Source organism: Brugia malayi, assembly GCF_000002995.4.
Source record: "Brugia malayi strain FR3 genome assembly, contig: Bm_v4_Chr4_scaffold_001, whole genome shotgun sequence".
Lineage (NCBI taxonomy): Eukaryota > Metazoa > Nematoda > Chromadorea > Rhabditida > Onchocercidae > Brugia > Brugia malayi.
Genome location: NW_025062478.1, coordinates 5,848,946 through 5,872,440, shown reverse-complemented (window position 1 = coordinate 5,872,440; position 23,495 = coordinate 5,848,946). Strand labels below are relative to the sequence as shown.

Sequence of the window (23,495 nt, the reverse complement as noted above, 5' to 3'; positions counted from 1 at the left end):
GGCAATTGAGCGATTTAAATGATATGAAATTTCATCAAGACAAAAAAGAAGGAAATATGTGTAATGGATAGGGATATTCCTTTGTTGATCAGGAGTACTCATAGTTGAAAACAATGGCAATTTGAAGCGATGATTGAAACGTCACATTCTAAAGCTTTGATATGAAATGTTAACAATTCATGATTTTCAGTACTGATAAAGAATTATTGGAACGAGGAAGTGAACACCTTTGATCTCACCTTTCACCATTGAATACTTGATTGATTCATCGATATCGTTGGACAGTTTCTTATCATCCTGCTATATCATTTAATTTCAACAGACAGAATAAAGTTTCAACGATCATGAATGGTGTTGCTATATTAAATGGGCGTGGTTAATAATTAGATAAACAACAAGATTTGATGTTCTTCGAAACAAGTACAACAGATTCAGGATAATCGTCACCCCGATCACGAGACGGCGATCGGCACCGAATAACACAGTTGCAGTTGTAACACACATCAGTATTCCTGCACATAACATCATTTCCACTTCGCTAAAAAATCATTATTTCATCAGGAACGAGTTGTTGTAATACCGTCTTTTCTTCTTCGACATTCGGAACAGAAACGACTTAGTTTATCTTCTTCCGGATTATGATAGCAATCATATTAATTTATTTAATCACATTTTATTGTTAAATCAAGAAAAACTTCAGCTTTTCTGGTTTTAACGCAACCTTTTCGATTTGAGTCCAAAATTGCTTCTTTTATTTATTCGTTCTTTTATTGCTGTTAGAAATTTGATTTAGCAGCAAATCTGCAAAAATTAGAATTGATCCCTTACCAGGGATTGAATCTGCAAATTAATTTTTAGCAAACCTAAAAGTCACAAGTTATTTGTTGCAACATATTTTATGACAATATTCAATTCAATGATGCGGAAATTGTTAATTTTGGTATTCATTATGACACTGATAACTCGATGGGTCTTCAGCCGAAGTAAGTCCTTCAATTTTATTTTTTATTTTCTTTAATTTATTTTCTACTTCAATGATCGTTACTTGAGAAGAATATCACAGTTACTCATTTCAATTTTGTAATTAGTCGAATAAAATTCAGTCACTTAGAATTCAATTTTTTCAAGTCATATTTCAACTTCTTCTTTTATTTGTTCAGGAATGCTGCGAATTATTCTGATCAAAAATTCATATTTATCTTCCTATCGAGAATATTTATGTTGTCTATAATTAATATGGAACAATCATATTGTTTATAATTCGTATGGACTGAATGAAATTTACTATCTACTAAGTTGAGTTGTTGAGCTCTCAAGCAAAGGAGTAAATTAGTGCTTCAGAGTTGAAATTTGAAAATAAAAAAAAAAAAAATTCTTTGAATTAACAAAGAAAAAATGAAGGGTCAATAATATAGTAACTTTTATTTTCCGCAATGAAAGCTTGATCTTTTTAGTTTTGAGTTCACTTTAATAATTTCTTTTTTTCACAGTTAAAAGTATGAAGTTTGAACTTCCCAGCTAAATTTGTCTAAATTCCTTGAAATTAATTTCTAACCGTCCTAAGAATAATTAAATGGTGAAAAAAAAGAAGGACGATGTAATTGTGTGACAAGTGGTCGAGAGGTGAGCTGTGTAATATCTGTCCTACTTTTCAACTTTTTTTTCTTAGCAGTAGCCATTGATGAGGATCAGTATCATCTCTACCACCAACTTTGTCAATATCGTTCTCCCTGTCTTCATTTTTTCAGATTTTGTAACTATTTTATTCCAGCTTTTATGACACAAATGCATCACTTATATTTGCTTAAAATGCTACAAATTTCGTGTTGAAGAATTAGGATATATTTTTTTGTAAAAAAATTTTTCAATTCTGTTTTAACTCTTTATTTGAAAAATCCACCTTTTGTCACAGTTGGTGCAAACACTTTTTTTAAGAAGTTTTTCTAACGAAGGAATGGTAGTAATCTTTAAATGCTTGAATTAACTGGTAATATATGCAATCAATACACATAGCGCAATTTATCTATAGTTGCGGTGACAGCAATTTATTTCAAAATAATAAAGGCTTGCCGAGTACTTGAGTAAAACTGTTCCGATAATAAGAAATGAGTAAATAAAATAGATCAAAATGAAATCAAAACAATAAATAAAGTATAGAACAAATATAGATTAAGTACAAATACTATTATTTCATTTCACGTATGAATCCTTAAATGAATAACTTCGAAGGAAACAAATTATTTTGAAAGTTATATACTCTCAATCATTTTGTGACATTTTTTTGATTCTTGGAAGAATGAAATGTACTTGATAATAATTACTGTATTAGTTTGTTATGTTAAAGTTTTTATTACACAAAAAATTTTGAGTATTTGGATCACATGAGAGCAATTTTTCATAACTTAGAATTTTCATCAACAGTCTTGTTGATTCTTGCTGGCCTTGACAAAAGGTACTGCAGCGTAATAATTAAGAAAATTTTGTCATCGATCTCTTTGAGAGTAAGACTCATTGGAAATGAGAGATCTTCAAAAAATTGAGTTTAATAAGGAGGAAATTCCGGGTGATAAATATCGTTGTTTCCTTACTAACAGTAATAAAGAAATTGGAATGACAGTGGAGATTTCTACCACTGAGGCTAGAATGATTAAAGATTACCGCCTTATTACGTCTTATTATCGGTGTTACTAATGAGTGAAATATGCTAATTAATCAAGATTTTTTAGCTCAGATATTGTGCACTTATACCCAAACTTATTAATTAATGAACTGTTCAATAAAAATTATGATATTCAATGCTTTTTCATTTACAGCAATCAATATATCAGCACGGTGTAACTTGGAATCAGATCACACCAAACTTGGACGATGCTTGCGACCATGGCTCGATCTGTGGGAGATGATACGAGTACAAGAGGGTCATGCGTCCAATCTCATGTATCCGGTGTTGTCTGAATGATTTTAAATAAATGAAATAAAAAGAATAAGATGAATTTACTCTATATGGAGTTCAATTAATTTAAATTAGATGAGTTGAACTGAGTTAGAATTAATTAAATCAAATAATGTGCAATTAAACTGTTAATGTGTTTTTATTCAGTTTCGCAACATTTTCAAACTTTGTAAAATGGAAATGGACCGAGACCATATTATCATAGTACAATTGAAAGCCACTGAAATTATCATTGAAAAGTGAAACTCTTGCCTAAATTTTTGCAGAAATTTCAAATCGACTATTTTCCCAAAAAATGTTTACGATTGCGTTTCAAATGATTACTGATATAAATTGCTTAAATCAAATTTAAATGTATTTTCCTAAACAACTAAATCTTTTCTAAATAATTAAAAATCAATTCATTCAGTCTTTCACTCTTATTTGATCAAATCTAAATATAAGTTGTTGCAGTTCAGTTCAATTCAGTTACGATTTGATTGATCAGAAGCATTTACTTTGTTGAGATTGTTTAACTTAATTCACTTTAATTCAATCATTTTAATTCGTTTGGTCTTTTTTTTGCATAGAAACTTTAAAATGTATGCATTAAATTTGTAAAGAATGTGCTATAATTAGTATTTATAATTTAGAAATTCAACTTGAAATTATCAATTTGGCAATTTGTTTTTTAGCATCTTGCTTTTTTTGAAAAATTATGGTAAATTTCCTAAAAATTTGTTTAATTTTGTTACACTCAATTACTAAATTATCGTACTTTAGATTCCATTCTATTCCCGAGAATCCGTGTTGTTCCTCTGCAGTGCTTACCTTGACAGTCGATCAACATGCATGACATCTGAAGTGCTTGAAAAATGCAAGCATAACGAAATGATTATCTTCATACAAAGCCACATGCGCTATTATTGTGGAAATAAAGCCAAACTTGCATTCGAAAATTTTGGCTGTCTCCACGAGTATTTTTTTAAACCTCAAACTGAATTTCATCTACAACAAATTAAATTTTATCTAAAATTATAATAAAAGTCTTATAATTAATTAGTGAAAACTTATAATTAACTTATAGTTAATTCGATGAAATAGGGTTCTTATAATTAATAATTTCGATGAAAAGAAAATTTTCCAATCATTTCATTCTTGAATTTGTTTAAATTTCGTAAAATGCAATAAGAAATCTTTTTGCTAAAATTACATCGTTATAGTTAAATGGTTAAAACAAATGAGAAGTGCTAATTGCTTAATTAACACAGATATTTTTTCTGAAACTCAAAACTTATCCACAAAAAAGAAGATAATTAATTTTTTTTCATTAAACTTCAGCTTTTTTGTTAAACTTAATTGCTGCACTACTTTAATATCGAATAGTGATTAACTAATTTAAATTGAACTTAAAATATATTTTTAGTCGTGCATATGAATTTTAGTGCGTTAATGTCCAATCAACATTGTTGGCGACATATTGAGGATATCTCATCGCCCACCTATGGAGAAGGTAAATGTATCAGCATACCCACGTTTTTTAATTGTATATTGCCTGGTGTGCGATCGAAATGCGAAAAACCCGGTGTTCATATTCTTGTCGATGCAATTACTTCATTTGGATGTGCTCTTCAAAAGGGTTAGCTTTTTTCCTTTTTTAAGTATTAATGAATTCATATTGGCATAAATACTGACCCATTATTTTTTCGCTTCTTTTTTGTACTGCAAATTAGCACTCATTAAGAAATTATTGTTAAAGTAGAAAATAAGTGACATTTATAGAGTTGGTACAACAATCAGTAACATATATTGCAAAAATGAATAATACTGGTGAACTTACTGAAGAAGCTGGAAAAAGTATGCTTTATCATTTGGATGATGAAAAGAATCATTTTTTTTTTTTTTTTAGTTTCGTTTGATAGAAAATTATGAGAAAAAAGAGCTGAAAAACGAAGTAAAAAACAAGATTGCCATTTTAACAAATTTCAAAATTTTTGGAAGCTCTTTTCATTGATATTATATGTATGCATTTACTCATACAGGCATAATGAAACATTTATATATATATGAATTAGGACTAGTATCAGTTGAGTATTATTCAAGTAGCAGCAGGAGTGTACTAGATAACGATTTTGATTTTAAAAAAGTAATTAGTTATAAACTGACAAATTCAATTAAGGTAAATTACAACTTAAGGTTTCACAAGTTTTAATTAAAAATTTGCTGGAAGCATTCTACAGAGCTTCCATAAAACAACTATAAAAGAATTTGAGCGATTCTCAACTTCATATAAACTGTTTAATGTTGATGAGATATCCGCGATTTAATTACTGTCTTATAATTTGCAGCGTATATACGGAACCAGTTACCGTCTGCGCTTCCCATACTTGATGAAGAAAGAAATGGTCAGTAATATAAAAGTATATGCCCGTTTTGCAAAAAATTCTGGAAAATGACTGACAAAATTCCTTACCGGAAAATATGTTCCACGCACCATAACTCTGTTTTATCGGTTTATATTGAACATAAAACCCACTGACTTCTTAGAAAATTCGAGTTACGAATTTTAATTTTATGAAAGCATTATTAAACTTCGTTCTGTATTTCAAATTTTTGATCTATAGTAAACATATGGTAAGAAAAGAATATATGTTTAATTAAATCGTCAAAGACTAGACAAATTGGGCGCATCTGACAGAAATCTAAACAGCTATAATTTAGTTTGCGCCAAATTTTTGAGTTGTTAGAACAAAATTTCGTCAGAAATCGATTATTGAACAGATACGGCTTAATGAAATACAGTAAAAGCATTGTTAGATTTTTCTAATTTTATATGATTTAAATCACTCTTTGAATTTTATTAAATTTTAAAGCAAGGCCTTCGATTCAAAAATATATGACAGTGCGGAATAATTTTGACAACTTTCACCTTTCCACTTCCACTTCATCTACAACAAATGGAATGCAAAATGAAAGCAGTGGAGTTGAATTATTCCATCAAACAAATCCTTCTAATGACTTATTAAGTCCATTTCTTAGCAAGAAACAAACTTCCGATTACCGCCTTGCATCTGATCGAAAAATCGATTCTGACTTGGATTACGGTAAGACGTTCGGAATCGATCTGATCGATTATGAAGCAGAATATTTGACTGATCAGAATAAATAATATGTATTTTATGTGATGCAAAATTTACTATCTGGTGTGAAGAAAGTTCTTGAACTTGCTCAGGTTGTCATTGCAACTTGTGACAATGAATATGTTTAGGTTTAATTTTACCAGAAAAGTTTCCATTCCGAATTAATGAACTATAAAAGAGGTTAAAGCTTTTGAGACATCGCTACGGTTGTAGGTGTTACTATTGCTATGAATAGCAAATAACAAAAAACATGTATATTTATAGAGAAGAATATTTTATTTTGTTTAGAGCAAAAATTTTGAATTTCAAAATTGACGCAACTTATTTCCAAGCTAAAGTATTTTATTTTTTACAAAATTAAATTGATTTATTCTTGTTTGAGTTTTTATGCAAAACTGAATTAAGAAGAACTTAATAGTCACATGAGAAGTATTTGCTTCTTGTATATAATTTCCTTCTTCGAATTTCAGCTTAATTTTTAATTAGAAAACCCTAAATCTAAATTGAATCCAAATATTTAACTCCTTTTCAAATCATTAAATTTTCTAGTGGAAGAAAATACATTTCTGCAGTCAGACCCAGCAATTGAAATAGCATTCGACGATGATGAAAGTGTCATAAGTATTTCTAAAAGTTGGTAGTTGATTTTTTATGAGAAATATAAAGAAAGTCAAAATTTGATGGTTTGAACATAATTTATTATAATAATAAATAATAATATTATAATAATAAAAAAAGTTATCTATATGCCATGAAGTTGGAATGACATACCCACAATTATTCCGGGCTCGAATAGTTAGTAATTTAAATGATATAACAAAATTAATACTTATACTGATGGTACAGTCCCTAGTACCATTCATTAAATATTCTTTGAAATAGATTAATGTGAAAAAGCTAATTTGCAGCCAAATCATTTACGTGTACAACGAAGCAAGAGGAACAGATCGTTCAGTGTTATGCGCCTTTGATCGAGTTTGTTTAAGAACTGTTATTCAAATTTTGCTCTTATTGATAAATGAACTTTCATTTCCAACATATCTAAAATCATTTGAGAGATTTGTTAAAATGAGTATTCCAGCTATGCTGTTGATATAACTACCAATCTAATATTAAGTCAGTTTCAGATTATGGAATAAGATACAGAATCGGCATCGATCTTTTGATGATATTTTATTACCCTTTTTAACCTATGATTCAAAAGAACTGAATGACTTGTGTGATCTTCTGGACGTTATCTTCGATAGTTGCTTTACAACTAGTCTTATCAGTAACTGCCGAGATAATATCGTATATTTTATATTAATATCTTAATTCATTTACAAAATGTTCTTTAGTCAAGGAATAAGGGATCAAATAATTTTATAAGCAAATATTTTTGCAGAAAATTAATAAATTTAAACTTCATGGATAAAGGGATGAGTAAGTTGAAATACATTCTTCAGTTAGGTTTCACAATGAAATTAAAATTCATATGAGACTATGCAATCAATCTTAATCTTACGACAGTAGATAGAACTGATATAGATCTCATATCATTGATCTCTTATGTAAAAAATGGACCAATTTGAATTCAAAACGCCAAGAATTTATTTTCTCGGTCATATTGTTCATTGAAAATAGTTAACTTTAGAAATCTATAAGTAAAAGATTCCTTGATTTTTATGTGAACATTATTGATATACATGGAAAATAAAAAATCCTACAGTATATAATGCCAACTAAGTTAATGTATTGTAATCTCTTCCCAATTTATTTTCTTTACCTTTTCTTAAGAGAAGATTATTCTGCCCGCAATTTTAACATTATCATCAATTTCGATTCCAGTACATATTTAGAACTGATCCACTGAAAACTTTAGCTGATGGAATTCGTGGATGAACATTTTGGAATAATTTGCTCGAAAACGGGCGCCGGTAATCTGTTCGAATCTTTCACATGTCTTAGGAAAGTAATCATCGAGGAAAAGGTACTAATTTATGGTTGCTTATCAAAGTTATGATAATTTTGAAGTTAACTTTTGTGCTGAAAACCACTGCTTTTAAAATCAACGATTTTTTTTTACAAAATGATGCATGAAATAAAGTTAGAACTTACGAAATCTGAGAACGACCATCGAATTATAATTTTTTTTTTTTTTTTAACTCAGAGATTCGCATCACTTCAAGTTACAATTTCATAGTTCTATAAAACTAAATTTAAAAATAAATTTTTTTATAAAATGAAAAAAATAAAATTGGAAATCTCAGGTTCATATCACAATGATTGGTAACCCACAGTGACCACTATCAGCTTCATATCATAACGACTGGCATGCATTACAGGAATGTACCGCTATCATACGATATAATAGCACTGGGATAATTCATTGTGATCAAATGTCGCACTTTTTTGATTGCTTACTGGGTGCTGTACAACGGAAATGTACCCAGGAGACACAATTCTTCTTTGCTGATATAATTACAAATTTCGGTTGCACTGCTAGTTTAAACCAGCATAAATGTTAGCAGAACAGTTTTCTCAACAATTTCAATAATTTTTCCAAAATTTAATTAAAAATTTAATTTTCTCATAAAATTCTGAACGCTTAGTAGAAATAAAATTGCAATAAATGATTATAATCTATAAATGCAATAAATGATTAAAGTAAAAATTGCAAATGACTACAAAAAATAATAAATGATTATAGTCTATAAATGCAATAAATTACTAACATCCTGTTAAGTCTGATCTTTACGATTCATTTCAGAAATTAAAAATTTAAGATTTCTCACTTTTAGCAAATATAGAAAGAAGAACTATGGAAAAAATGAATATGAATCAGAAACAGCAAAGTGTATCAGCCGAAGTGCAGAAGATAAATCCTTCAATCGCGCAAGAAAGACATTCGGTGAAGATTCTGGATGGTGAACTATTTTCCTACCAGTTATCCACAAAATGCACTAAAGAAATGCAAATTAGGACAAGATTATGTGTCCAACCGTTGATGCTTAGATGGAACAAAATGCGACAGCAAAGACCGATGTTAAAAAATGTACGTTAAAAGCAATTGCTGTCATCGATACTATTAATTTATACATATTGCCGCTATAATTTGATATCCAAACACTATAAACCTATAATGTAGAGTGCTAGACCAATGATTTTTTTCGGGTCTAAACGCATTTTTGTAAAATATTCAAATTATTAAATTCATAAACTGATAGTGAATCATTTTAATTTGATTCCGTTGGATTATTTTACTCATTGTTAGCTGCTAATAATAACTGAACATACAAGGTGTCATTCCCTATGTATAAGTATACTCGACAAGAATTGCTAGAACTTTGTGACGGTTATGCAAATATGTTTTTATGTGCTGGCTTTGAATCGATCACGATTTGCCTTAACGATGAAATGGTTTGTTGATATCATCCATTCCTTGTAGCAATTGAAAAATAAGTCAAATTAGGCGATGACTTCATTACTTGCATTAAAAACTACTTACAGGGATTGCTAGAGCTTTAAGATGGATATGCAAATGCATTTTTAATTTCAGCTATATTTTGACAATGCCAATTTTCGCATAGTTATAAGCTTTTGAATTTCAAATCTCGTTTAACTGATTTAAAATGTAAAATTCTTGACTTGAACAAATAATTAAAGGAATGGATTTAAATTGAAATATAGGTTCGATTTGCCCGAGATCACTTCGGATACATCTGTACACCTCAAAATATTAAACGTTTCATGGAACATTATGAATGTATTGTGGAAGTTGCTACCATTTATAATGAAAGATGCCAGATGTTTATTACTGGTGTAGCAGAACCAGGAAAAGATCTGGTAGGTGCTTATTAGTAATCATTTGCAAGATAATAAATTTTTAAGGGTGATTTGAAATTTAAATGACTTGAAGGTATTGATTTGTCCATATGATATGTCTATTAAGTCAGTATTATAACAGAAGAAATGCCGTGGCATCCGACAATATTACGACTGCATGAAACCTGAGATTATATGGAAGTGTCAAAGTGAAGCATTAAAAGAATTCGAAACATCAGTAATCGAATATGGTTGCGATTTGGGTCTTAACGAATCTCTATGATCATGATTAGTGATAATTGACCAATCACAAAATTGCTGAGATATTGTTTATTTATTAATCTATTCATTTGATGAGTCTCTTCAACTTTAAAAATCTTGTGATCAGTACCTGGCACTTTTGTTATCGTATTGGATGAAAAAAAAAAAAATATTTTCTTCATTTGAGCGTGGGAAATTGATGTCTTGATTACTTCTAACCAGTATCTGTATTATTTACTTGGAGAAATGAAGTGTATTCTTTATAGGCGAATTGCGATTTCATTAGATCCTATTCAAATCTCTGCGACTTGGACTGTTAGCTAAATTTCTTCATTAAGCTCACAATTTGGTGATGCAATATCTGACACTCGATCTCAACCCACGTATTACTATTATCTACTAACTATGCGCAAATTTTCTAATTAATTTACTTTTCACGCTTCAACTCTCTATTTATTCTTGACTAGCTTTTACATGAGCTTACGTATCGAGAGCTTTTTTAATAAATAATCTAGAAATTATACACTTTTTTCAGATATAGTTCCTATGTGCAATAACCTAAGAACTGGGCATTTCTATTACAATGATCTAGTATTACTCTATAAAGGTATTATTTTGAATAAGGCTTGTTGAGTTATCACACATATCGAGAAGGATTCAACGTTGTTGAAATCATCTTCTCATATGAGCATAATATTTTAAGTTATGAAAACAATGAAGCATTTAAATATAAACTGAAATAAGAGCCCTCTAAATACACTCTCTCATCTTTGAGCACAAAAAAACAAAATTCTAGCCCATCTTAACTTGTGAGGCATTTATGCAAGGATCATTGGTATATGTTATGCGAACTGGGGAAAATTCTTCCAGAATGGATATCCACTTATAAAATGTTACATTTTTCATCTTCTTTCAGCTAATCTTCTACCAAGAATTTGTTCGCAGTTAAAAGTCGACGAAAATCACAAATAAGACCGAGAAAATAGGGATATTTTTTTTTTGGATTTCTTCAGAAAAACAAAAACATGAATGGTGGATAATATTTTTTGGATAATATTAGAAATTGTTGTATAGGAATGAATGTTTACATTGTTTATGTTTCTAGTAATTTAGCTTAAAATCCGCTTGTAGCATTTGCAAACATCGCTCACAAATAGAAATGCATTTTAGTCTCCAATTACAACCAATTAATGCTAATTTATATTTGTTTTCCTCAATCTCTCTTTAAAATCAGAACAGTGATGGATGAGAACGTGAAGGAATACCGATGAGAGAAGCCATGACATACTAGCTGTCATCAAAAGATGAGCCTAAGGCTTTCAGCTATCATAACGAACCTCTTTCCAGATAAGCTGAAGGAATGTAAGGATTGTTGCGCACAATTTGATGAACCTATTTATGAATGTGCACATTTCTGCAGCTCTCTGCTCTGAACCTCCTTCAAGAATGTCCTCAATGAGTCTTTAAATAGTGTCACACAGACATACATCCCACACAATCAAAAAAAACCAACAAACAAACAAATTATAGGATGGTACAGACAGACAAAAACAAACACGTGCACATAGACACACACAACAATCGCATACTCACAGACATATAAAAATAAAATAATTCTTAATAGGCTAATTTCAGAGCCATAAAATGGAGGAAGTTGGCAAGAGACCAAGGTCCATTCACCCATCGCCACTGATTCTTCCCTTTTAATGAGCCAGACGACACCAACCCCTAGCATGTGCCCAGTTGTCGATGATTATCATCCCAAACTGATCAATCATTCTGTTCCTATATGCTTGTGCAGATGAATTTTTAGTTCATAAAAAATTTTGCAATATTTGCTAAATTAAGGGAAAAATCCAAAATTATTAAGCATTGGTAGATATTAGAGATAATTTGCTCCCCTATGATCATGTCTTGGTGTCATTCCTCACCGGGTTATCATCTCTCTCCTCCAAACTGTGATCTACCCCAGCCTCATGAACTTTTGAATGGTCCCTCGTTGTCACTGTGCTGTCAGCTTTAGTTAGAAAAAGAAATAACCATTGGCATGACGCCAAAGGATTTTTCAAGTGTCTGGCCAATGAGTAATGTACTGGAAGGATGGCTGTTCCGCCTGTCTGTCATCATGATAAGTCTGTACCGGTTGGTGCCATCGTCCACATCTCCAGCAACCATACTTCCTCAATTTGTCTCTTTTCCCTTTCTCCCATTTGGTGACAATAACTCTCAAGAATCTTTCAAGAACAGCATCACCTCCCTGCTGACTTTCATTTTGAAAGTACAACCGGAAATTAGCTCAAATATGTGAAAAGTCAATCCAGTCCGAGAATGCATTACTTCCGGAAAGATAGATAGACAGACGGGACACACATGTACTATAGCAAATAGCAATATTAGCTGCAGTAGCAGTAGCAGTTAGCAGTAGTAGTAGCAGCACTTGCTGATATTATGATCGGTTGAGGGGCGGTAAATGCTTCTGTTGTAATGAGTTAATTTATTGATATTTAATTTATTTTCTAGCCGTGTACTTCCAGCAAAAAATTACTTCATTTTATTTACATATGAATTAGAAAGGAAAAAAGAAATTCTGGATTTACTGTCTCTCTCCATTCTCTTGACATACATTTCATTTCGTTTCATGAAGGAACTTTTTCCCTTGTCTGTCAAATATTTCTTAAAAGTCGTCTAATTAATGCTCAAGAATGCAAAATTGAAAAAGCACCTATAAAAATTTATGTGTCTACAAAACATTGGAGCATAACAAAATGACGAAACACAATGTGGACGCAAATAATTTGATCAATGTTTCTTTCCTCCAAGTAGTATACTTCTTGATAAATGTATTAGCTGTTTGCACGATTGCCCATCCTTGGTTTTTTTTTCTTGGAAAAATGAAAAGAACACTGGAGTCTGGATTGCTAGATATATTAGCAGCGAGGGATAACTGGGCTCGTATCGTTCACTCTTAGCTCAAAAAATTCTTGAAAAGAGTTGACATGAACGAAAGCTAAAAGCTTTTTGGTTTATTTCAAATGGATTAGAAAAGAAGTGATTAAAAGGTGTGAAAATAAAAAAAGAAAACTTTTCTGTATATTTTGAACAATATGCAAATTTTTGAAAAATGAGACTGATAAGAATATAGCATATATATTTGGAGTATTTTTTATAATCGAAGCCTTTTTTTCGTCAGAATCAGAAATTATTTGTGCTTAAGATTCTTGCTAAATATCCTTGTGTCTTTCATCTCTCTCTGTCTCTCTTCTTCCTTTTAAGTTTTTCCAGAAACATTAAAATTAGATTTTCTGTTGCGAAAGATTCGAAAATAAATGACCTGTTTCAGAACATAATGGAATATTTTGCATGGAAAAGATCCAAAGTATACGGAGATGATTGATTTTGAGAATTCTTGTTGTTTTATCTTCCTCTCATCCGCCTCCCACTTCCTCGCCAGAAAAATATGGCTAATAGAAATGAAATTAGATGAGAAAATGATTTAAGACGAAAGAAGGAACCATTTCAATGTGCTTTTTCTTGTCTGAAATCCAACATAAATCCGTTCCTTTTTCTTTTACGGAAATCTGTTTCATTTGTTTCTTCTGAAAAATAAGTCATTTCGAATTTATTAAACGAAAGATGAGTTACATACAGTATGGAAGGCAAAATATAGAAGAGTTCTTTCCAGCAATTAATACATCTTTTAACATTTATTGATTGAAACTTTTCTTTTGAGGATCATTTCTTCTTTAAAGATGAGAAACTAATTAGTCATTATCATTTTTATTTATTTCTCGATGATGAGATTTGATCGTATGAGAACGCTTAGAATGCTATTATTACTTATCTGACGATGATAAATGTAGCATCCTTTACTTCATCTTCCATCGCCTCTTAATCTTTCATCGACCACCTTGTCTTATCTTCATTGATATGATTCTCATTCTTATCAACATATTCATCGTGTGTGCTAAGAGATCGTAACATATATTCGCCTGATAACTTGTTGAGAAAGAAATGTTAACTTAATCAAAGTTAGCAAGAAACCATCAAAACTAACAAGTAAATCGACTATATCCCGACAATAAGCAATAGAGTAAACAAACACAAATCGTTTCAGTTAGCTTATTACAATGGAAAAGAAGCAAATAATCAAACACATACACATGGGACACTGTGTCAACACAAAGACTCATTCTGTATTTTCCATGAATACAAGTGGTAATGGTTAAAGTAATATGCATCGGGGTCATCTGATCATTTCTCCTTATATTACTAAAAAGACTTACAGTGCCAATCAGCTAATCATTGAACTTTTTGCTTTAATTCATTCGTTGGTTAAGTAATTTAAGGCGCTGTACGTTAAAATACCTTTAAAAATTTACAATGAAAATCAATGCTTTCTTCACTGAAAAAAATAATATACAAAAAGGATGGAATGAATGCCAATCAAATCAATTTTGTTTTATTTTGAAACATTTTATACGATATATCATTCCATATGAATATTATTCAATGATTTGCCCGGTGCAGTCAATAACTGAAAGAGAAGAAATTCCGGTTGAAAAGAACATTCATGAAAGAATTGTTGTAAGGAAGAAATGAAAAATCTTTTGGTTCATCAATGTCTTTGTTTGCACAATTTTCCATACAATTTTTATTCAAATATACACAATGGCCAACAATAAGCAAAACTGTTATGATATAATAAGTCGTGGAGCTAACAATTATTCGTTTCTTTTTTTTCACCTCTTTCATATTTCTTATATAATTTTATTTGTATGACTTTGGTCATTTGACTTTTCTTTAATATTTGTCAAAAAGAGAAGTGAAATTCATTCATTTTTTTCTTTTGATATTACATTAATATTAAATTCGATCATCCATTATATACTATTGTTGAATTCATTTGCCTATTTTTTAAACAATTCAAATAGTAACAGTTTCGGGCAGATGGCATTTCCATGTCTGATACAAATGTTTCCAGTGAAAAAATTTTAAATCGAACTGGTTCAATCCTCAAGTGAAAATTTCAAGGTTTAGTGTGAAATACTTTGATGAAGTTAAATGAATTTAGTTCTTCACTATCCTATCTGTTCTGGTTGCTATTGGCATTACTCTGAACTGAAATTAGAATTTTTTACGTAAATTTTGGTTGAAATCCCTGAAGTAATTTGATAATACAATTTAACAAGATTTCATTTATTGAAATCAAAACGAAAAGAAGAAATAAAAATAAAGAATAAAATACGTTGAAACAATATCGATTTACTCCTGATTACTCACGCATTTCTCGTATCTGACAAATAGATACTTTGTGGAATTTTACAAACCATTTTTTTCAAATCATCTCATTTTCCATCAATTTCTTCTTTTGTATTACAAACTTTGACCCCTTTTTCTCTAACGGACAGATTTAAGAGAAAGAAGTGTTCATCAAACTTTTTTTCCAAAACTTTTATTGTTGTAATTTCGTAAACCTGAATCTTTAAATGCATCGCAAAATTGATTCCTCACAGTATTGGTACAAACTGATTCGATTTTAAAAATTCATGAAATTTATACAAACGACACAGCCTGAGGATATCGTTAAACGTTTGCTGTAAAGTATTGACGCATTGAAAACCTACAAATATGCTTAATTAACTAAAAAAGCTACTTTAGGTGATTTTAATGTGATATTACTTTCAAATATCAGAAATAGAAAATCCTTTCCTCAAAAAAAAAAGGATGGAGCTACGTAATCAAGTAAAACGATGAGGCGATATTTGTTGGGTAAATGAACCAACAAATAAACAGATAAGCGATAAACAAACAAACAAGTAGCAACCATAAACGAATTTACTTATTTCATTTCCATTTTTAAATAAATTTCTCTGAAGAATTTTAGAAGAAAATTGCAGTTGTCCTATCAATATATTATTCCCACTTAACATTATTGTTAGTGTAGCAACTACTCAGATCCATCATTTTACAATATCATTGTCGATATCTGATAATTTTAATTCAGTAATTATATAATACAGTTGACATACTCCAAAACATCAACGATAATCATCACATTGTCCTATGAATGCAAAGTAAATCGCATTTACACTACTTCTTTTCGAAATAGCTTTATTAATTAGTCTTAGATCTTAAGTCTACCAATTAATCTTACTTATTTGTTGCAAAGCTATGACACTGTATTGATATTGAAAACGATATGAATTTACAATGTAAAGTTAGTATGTAGTCATATAAGTACGCCTAGTATCACAGCTTTCTTTTTGATATCGATTACACTGATTGATAATTGAGTGCTTTTTCCCGATCGACTATCATTCGTCTTTTTTAACCAATTATTTAATGCATACGCATGCAGTGCAAATCAGAAATGCCATAAATGTAACCGTTATAAGTCCCTTTTCCATCATTTCGCATAATTTAAAAAAAAAATAAAATTTGTGAAGTGTGGCAGATCGCCAAGAGATCCAGACAGACATCACGCAGGCATGACAGAGGCAGAGGTGGGTACATCATTCTGCAAAACGCGAGCGGATTTGTTTGTTGTCTCGAGCACCACCCACTGCTAGGAATCTTGAATTGTCTGAAGGAAGTGAAGTGAGTTATGCTAAAACGTTGCTTCATATCGTATTGAAAGTGATCATTTTTACGTCTCTCTTACGCTTATTTTTGACGTTTACTTTTTTATATTCATTTTCATCTCATCAGTATAGTACTTTGTCTATGTCAAATGAAACTGAACATTAAACATTTTTAAAAGTATAAATTTTTGTTTCACATTCTTTTAATTTCATGATTTCCTTCTCATGCATCTGTTAAGATACGTTGCTGAGAATCAATATAATAGATCAATTTTACTTATCTAACATTTGTTGAACAGCCATCGATTAATATATAATTTCGTGATCAGATTTGTAACATATTTATTCAACATTTTTGCTTGTTAACAAGACATTAATTAACTTTTTCCTCGATTGATTTGAGAAAAAATGGCAAATCATTTCTGTTTATAGTGTTTGATCGGAATTAGAAGTTGAAAAAAATAAATAAATAATTAAAAGTTGTAAGTGTTAAATGGAATTTTGCAACGTAAATAATGTTGTATACACGAATAAAAGAACCAAAGAAAACAACTATTGCAAAATAGACTTGCATCACAAGTATTTCAAAAGTTTTACTAAACTTTTTGGACATTAGGGAAGTGTTCCTTATGTGTGTTTACATTGCATTTTAGGTACATTGCTGCATTTCATTAAAAAATTTTTTTCTGTTTAATTATAGAACTTTATAAGATGTTCCAGCATATTTTAACATCGTGAATAATAATAATTGTTTTGCCTTGAAATTAGCTATGTATAAATAGAAATTCTGAAGTATGCTCGAAGAAGAGTAGCATAAATTCTAATTTCAAACTAAATAGTATTCGTAACATGAGCAATAAATTAAACTTAACCTACGGCAACATATACTTTCATTCATTTTAATTTTTTACTTCATCAAAAATTTTTCGGAAAATAATTTCGATCAAATAAATTACAAATTCTTGTTATTACAACTTTATATACTAAATGAAGCGAAAATTTAAAAAAAACTAAGCCTCCACAAATTCGCAGGAAAACAAATTGACTTTCTTGTGTGCATTATTCTAACTATCAGACTAAAATTTAAAATTTTTTCTCAATAGAAAATAAAACATTTAAAATTCAAAAAAAAGTGGAAAACGTTCCATTTGTTGTCTTTAGTTAATTTTGTTGCATTTCTCCGAATTTTAAGAAAAGTGCCAATAAATAAAATACTACTGCATTTATTGGGAAAGCATTTTCTTTAAAAAGATTGAAATTTTCATCTGTACAACGTTCAGCATTCACTTTTCCTTTTCCCTTTTAAAATATATTTTTGTGGAAGAGTGGTCTGGAATGTTGCTGGGTGAATTCTGAAATTTATTTCGTTTATTTTTGAAATGCTATGGAGAACCTGTTTATAAAAGAAGAGCAGTTAGTGAGTATTTTGCTTATAACCACCGGGTATTATTCATGGAATCAGAAAAGTGCGTTGGCTTTAGATAACAAGCAAATAAATCAAAGGAAAAAAAAAACAAATTTTATTTTTCTCTCTTTTGTATGTAAACCAATTTTTTAATTAATTCTACCATATGAAAGCGAATTTTAGGCATTTCTTTCTAAAAATAAATTAGATGAAAATAGAAACAATTATCAAGAACTACTGTCCATTGTTTACTGTGACATTAATTAGCAGCTTAACTGACCAAGTAGATGATAATTAAATGAAGCAGTTTATCGGTGATATCATTAGCTACTATTTTTCTGAAAAGTCTAACGCATAATGCTTTTTATAGTCACTAATAACAGTATGTATCGAATGATAAACTGATAAAGAATGGAGATATCTTAATTGAATGTGTGAAGCAGGATATTTCAAATATTTTTCTTATTTTAGGGCTCCTCAAAATTATCATCGATACATGAAAACTCTGTGGGCTCCAATTTCAATAATAACTTTCGAACAGTTAAATTGATGGAGAAAATTGTTGAATTTTGCTGCACTTCCAGCAAATTGGTAGCTTCCTCATTTTCTTCCTTAACTCTCACTGTTGCATTCTTCCATTATTATGCAACAATCATCGATGACAACTGTTTCCTTCATAACAATTCCATATAATGTACATATAAATATGATTGGAAGAATTGATGCACCATTTGGCTCCTCAAAATATGAAATTTTTTTAATGAAAAATATTTCTTCATTCAAGTAGGATGATGTCACATAGATTGAAAACATTCCTTGATTGATTTGTAAGTAAACTGTAAAAGATAAGAGTATAGTTGTACTTATATCGGATTCCGGAATTGATGGGACATTTAAAAGAAAAGATATTAACATAGAAGATTAACATAGCAAGCAAGTAAATAAGCATTGGTTTGCACTTGCATTCTTAACTTTTTTTTATTCGCAGCATTCGATTCATTGGAGTGAATCACTGGCGCAGCAGACGTTTACGTCATTTCATTAATGGAAAGGTGAGCAATATTTACGCAAACGAAAATTTTACATGCAAAAAAGGAAAAAAAAATGCAATTACCTGGATAATATGAGATGTTGCAACCTATGACTATTGTTCTTAGCTAAACTAAGGCTAAGTTAATATATTTCGATAACTTTTTAAGTAGATTATTGACAAAGAGGAAATGTTCACTCAGACGAAAGCATTTCTTGGCAAAAATATCCTTTGGCTCAAATAAACGTATTTCTTACTATCTTAGGTATTCGAAATTTGTCAGTCACTAGGCTCAATAAAAAGACAAAGGAGAGCAAAGGAATGCTTTCGCCAAAAGTGTAGTGAGTTAGATGACATGGCATTGGCCACTAAAATGTTCCTCTCTCTCTCCCTCTCTCTCTCTCTCTCTCTCTCTCTCTCTCTCTCTTTACTGCTCTCCATCTGGTCTATTTTTCAACTTATTCTTAAAAAAACGAGAAAAGACAGATGAATAGTTTGGATTTCACTCAAATTTAAAGATATTTTATGCATAAAATAATTGCCCTTACCTCGTCATTGTCACTTTTACTGTTGCGCACATTCGAGAAATGTCGTTTGGCAATTAGCGCATTGTAAAATGTACTTGAAAGAGAGAAATAAGAAAGATTATGGAATTTGGGATGCGCTTTACTAATTCCATTGCTTCTTGACTTCTTCATTTCAAGTGAGCGCTTCTGTCAATTTTGACAAAGCTTTTGAGGAAAGGAATTTCGACAAGTGTCACAGCTTTTTAACCGACCAATATAATTTTGATAGTGATGAGACGCACAAAAATAAGATGATAAATGAAGATTATCCGGTTTTCCTGCTAATGTTTTCGCTTTCAGACGAAAATATTAACCGAAAGATTTTACTATTCTACTTCATCCAATCCACCTAGCGTATAGCATTGGTAAACAGTTAGATGTGTCACTTGCACTAATCAAAAACAAAAGAACATCTGCATTCTAACCACTGTTTCTCTGTCACATCTTTAAACACAATTCATATTTCAAAATCATCTGGTTAAAATGGATTTGATAACAGAAATTTAGGCGGATTATTTTGCAAAGTCTACCCACAGCGGATCGTTCGATTTCGTTTTTCCTCCGATCAAAACAATTTGAACATTTACTGTTTGATCTTGATGATATAAACACCATAATTAAATGAAACATAGGCATGAAGACATACAAAAGAATGAAATAATAACTGTATTTTAAAAAATACTCCAAAAGTAGGTATAATATTTTTTCTTTCTCCACTATCACAATTATTGAGTTTTAAACGTATCTTACGTTTCTCTTACTGATTTTTTCAGTTGCTTTTTTTCTCGTTTTACTTGCTACTGTTGAATTTTTCTTTCGGTTAAACTTGTTTCTGGCAAATTTGTTTATATTATTCGTTTCATTTTCCTCTTTTTTTTTTAATTTTTGTTTTAAGTAAAATTACGAAAATTGCTTGCATTTTCTTGCTGCCATAACTTTCCTCAAGAGAGTCATCATTCTTCAATGAAATTCAAGCAATTTATTTTAGTATATTCAATTCAGATTTGTTCTCTCCAATGTGTCATCATCATCATCATCATCACCATCATCATGGAAATAAATTTTCGCTCATTCAGCTCAGCAAATTCGCTCGTTGTCCATCTGTTACCGTACAAACATATATATATATTCATTGATTCCGTCTAATCCTAAGTTATTATTTAGAAATGAATTGCCAATGGATAGTACTGCATCACTGGACACTTTAATAATGAATTTACAGCAGTTCTGAGCCGTAAACACTAAAATTACAATTAGTATTCGTAATGTTTTTTTTTTTTTTTTTTTTTTTTTGTTTTTCTATTTAACCTTCTCCTTTTGTTGCTTTTATTTTGGTACTTTTCTTTTTCCTTTTCTCTTTTTTGCTGAAAAAAGTTACACTGATTTCTTGGATGTTTAATGCAAAGAATTTTCCAAAAAGCCAACCTTACTCTCATTATCACATTCGAATAAACATCAATATTTATAATTCTCAAAAGAAAAAAAAAGTGCTATTTAATATTTAATGTTGTTCGCATTACTTTCCAAATATGAAATTGGGTATAAAAGTTTGAATCACATTCTTATTCCTTCGAAAAGTCGTATTTATCTTAGTAAGAAGAAAGAGAAGGGAAAAAGAGAAAAAGAAAAAAGAGGGATGATTAATCCTACAGAAAATCTTCGTCAAAATTTTAAAATGAAAAATTTCTGGGGGTATATTAATAATTAGATATAATCATTGTTTGGTACAAAAATTTATGGAATTTGGTACGAAAAGCTCTGGTTTCTCACTTTGTGCGCACTTCTCCTCCTCCTTCTCCTTCTTCCCCGTTCTCTCTCTCTCGTATGGTTTGTTCGGTACAACAATAACTCTTTTTGATGAAACCCGACAATGGATCCAGCAGATTTTCACAGCTTCATTTATTTTCCCATAACTTTTGGTGATTTACAGCAAACTCTAGTTGTTTCGAATGATAATTCATAATTGTAAGATTTTGCAACAATAAAGGAATTTATGATTTTGTTAATTCTTCTGTTTCTTTTTCTCTCTGTCTCTCTCTCTCTCTCACTCTTCATCTGTTCCTTTCAGAAATTTAAAAGTTAGTTTGAGAGGGAAATGCAATGAGAGATAAGAGGATTTAATCTACCGGAAATGATCACGGGTAGCAGTAAATCATTTGCTGCTATTTTTTCAAAACAAAACAATGAGCAATTCAATTCAAGAGCATATCTTCTGAACAGCCAACGGCTAACAACTGTCCGGATGCAATGGTAGCACAATGAACATTGCCGGTTTTTTTTTTTTTTTTCACTTTTCTGTTGCTCATCCAGTATGATATATTACTTTGCTCAATAAATCGTAGAAGATTACAGCTTTTCACAGGACTAGTAAACAAATGATAATATGAAACAGAATTTATTTATTAATTACCGATATATTTTCTTGCAGATAAGAAGAATAAATTCTATTAAATATTGCAATATTGCTAGTTAAAAGAAAGAAGGCAGATTTTGATATGCCTAATATTGGAATATTGGAATATCAGGATAAATTTCAGATTGTTGAATTGATTTCTAAAAACATCTGTTATGTACAGCGATAATTTCTTCCACCAACGTTTTGATTTAATTTGCGATTTAGATGTTTTTCAGTACTTTAATTTTCGAAAAAATTCTTCATGACTGTATGACAGACAGATCATTTGTTATATCTTTGTGTGGTAACGGGATGAATAAATGACTTCTTGGTTAACATTTTTACATTATCTTGATATTGTGATTAACATTTTTACATTATCTTGATATTGTGATTAACATTTTTACATTATCTTGATATTGTGATTAACATTTTTACATTATCTTGATATTGTGATTAACATTTTTACATTATCTTGATATTGTGATTAACATTTTTACATTATCTTGATATTGTGATTAACATTTTTACATTATCTTGATATTGTGATTAACATTTTTACATTATCTTGATATTGTGATTAACATTTTTACATTATCTTGATATTGTGATTAACATTTTTACATTATCTTGATATTGTGATTAACATTTTTACATTATCTTGATATTGTGATCAAATAATTGTGACTCCGTACTTTGTTATCATAACTTTGCCCTTAAACCAAATAAATTTCCTTAAAAAATAGTACTTTATTGAAGTTCTTTTCTGTGCTTACTATTGATTGAGCATTTGCATTTTATTTCAAATCTTATTTGATACATTGTCTCAAAAATAGCAATCTTCTTTGAATCCACAGTCACAGTCGTACGGAGTGTTGCTGCACTTTGAGGTTTTTCAAGTACATTCTATGTTCTACACTCTATTGCTCTTTTGGTAATTTTCGTTTTCTAAAAGTTTTGAGCACTTCTCAAAATACTTCCCTGTCCTTCTTTCTTTCTTTTTTTATCAAATTCTTTGTGCAATTTTGCATTCTCTCCAGCATTTATAAAATGTCCCATTTGCTTTCCGTTTAATGCAATATGAAAATATAGTACATATACTGGTTCCCTTTTTCAGGTTAACATCATCAGTTCAGTATATCCTCGTTTTATATATCGTTCTATATCTATAAGGATACCACGAAAAGTTCAGGCTATCAGGATAAATAAAATATGCTGTATTGTTCATATCAGAAGAATTTGATGAACTTTAAGGTCTACATTTTCCTTTCAACATTACACGACAGTTCCTATTAGAATATTTGAAAAACTGAAAAGTTGGAAAAGGAATGGTGAGAGATGGATTAATGATTCACATATTCATTCAACTGATTCTTAATTA

General features: G+C 30.1%; 3 protein-coding genes and 1 non-coding gene across 4 annotated transcripts; 1 reads left to right on the top strand and 3 right to left on the bottom strand.

The window, feature by feature from the left end:
* Positions 1 to 916: 916 nt before the first annotated feature.
* Positions 917 to 10,159, top strand: Bm4307 (Uncharacterized protein; the record flags this gene model as incomplete). Its single annotated transcript, XM_001901887.2, has 16 exons — positions 917 to 983; positions 2,814 to 2,944; positions 3,716 to 3,909; positions 4,378 to 4,571; positions 4,715 to 4,789; positions 5,281 to 5,337; positions 5,806 to 6,036; positions 6,622 to 6,705; positions 6,981 to 7,047; positions 7,200 to 7,362; positions 7,934 to 8,041; positions 8,397 to 8,574; positions 8,853 to 9,106; positions 9,352 to 9,471; positions 9,742 to 9,897; positions 10,019 to 10,159. 16 exons carry the CDS (start codon positions 917 to 919, stop codon positions 10,157 to 10,159), a joined length of 2,220 nt encoding a protein of 739 aa, XP_001901922.2.
* A 1,997-nt stretch (positions 10,160 to 12,156) lies between these two features.
* Positions 12,157 to 12,312, bottom strand: Bm17762. The gene has a single exon (XR_006228220.1). It is a non-coding gene; the product is annotated as an Unclassified non-coding RNA Bm17762 (non-coding RNA).
* A 1,301-nt stretch (positions 12,313 to 13,613) lies between these two features.
* Bm13472 (Uncharacterized protein) lies at positions 13,614 to 14,019 on the bottom strand (the record flags this gene model as incomplete). The annotated part of the gene is made up of 2 exons (XM_043081787.1): positions 13,614 to 13,733; positions 14,008 to 14,019. The coding sequence occupies 2 exons, from the start codon at positions 14,017 to 14,019 to the stop codon at positions 13,614 to 13,616; spliced, it is 132 nt and encodes a 43-aa protein (XP_042937721.1).
* Positions 14,020 to 18,735: 4,716 nt separating this feature from the next.
* On the bottom strand, positions 18,736 to 19,851 carry Bm860 (Uncharacterized protein; the record flags this gene model as incomplete). Its single annotated transcript, XM_043081786.1, has 2 exons — positions 18,736 to 18,861; positions 19,702 to 19,851. 2 exons carry the CDS (start codon positions 19,849 to 19,851, stop codon positions 18,736 to 18,738), a joined length of 276 nt encoding a protein of 91 aa, XP_042937720.1.
* Positions 19,852 to 23,495: the final 3,644 nt, after the last annotated feature.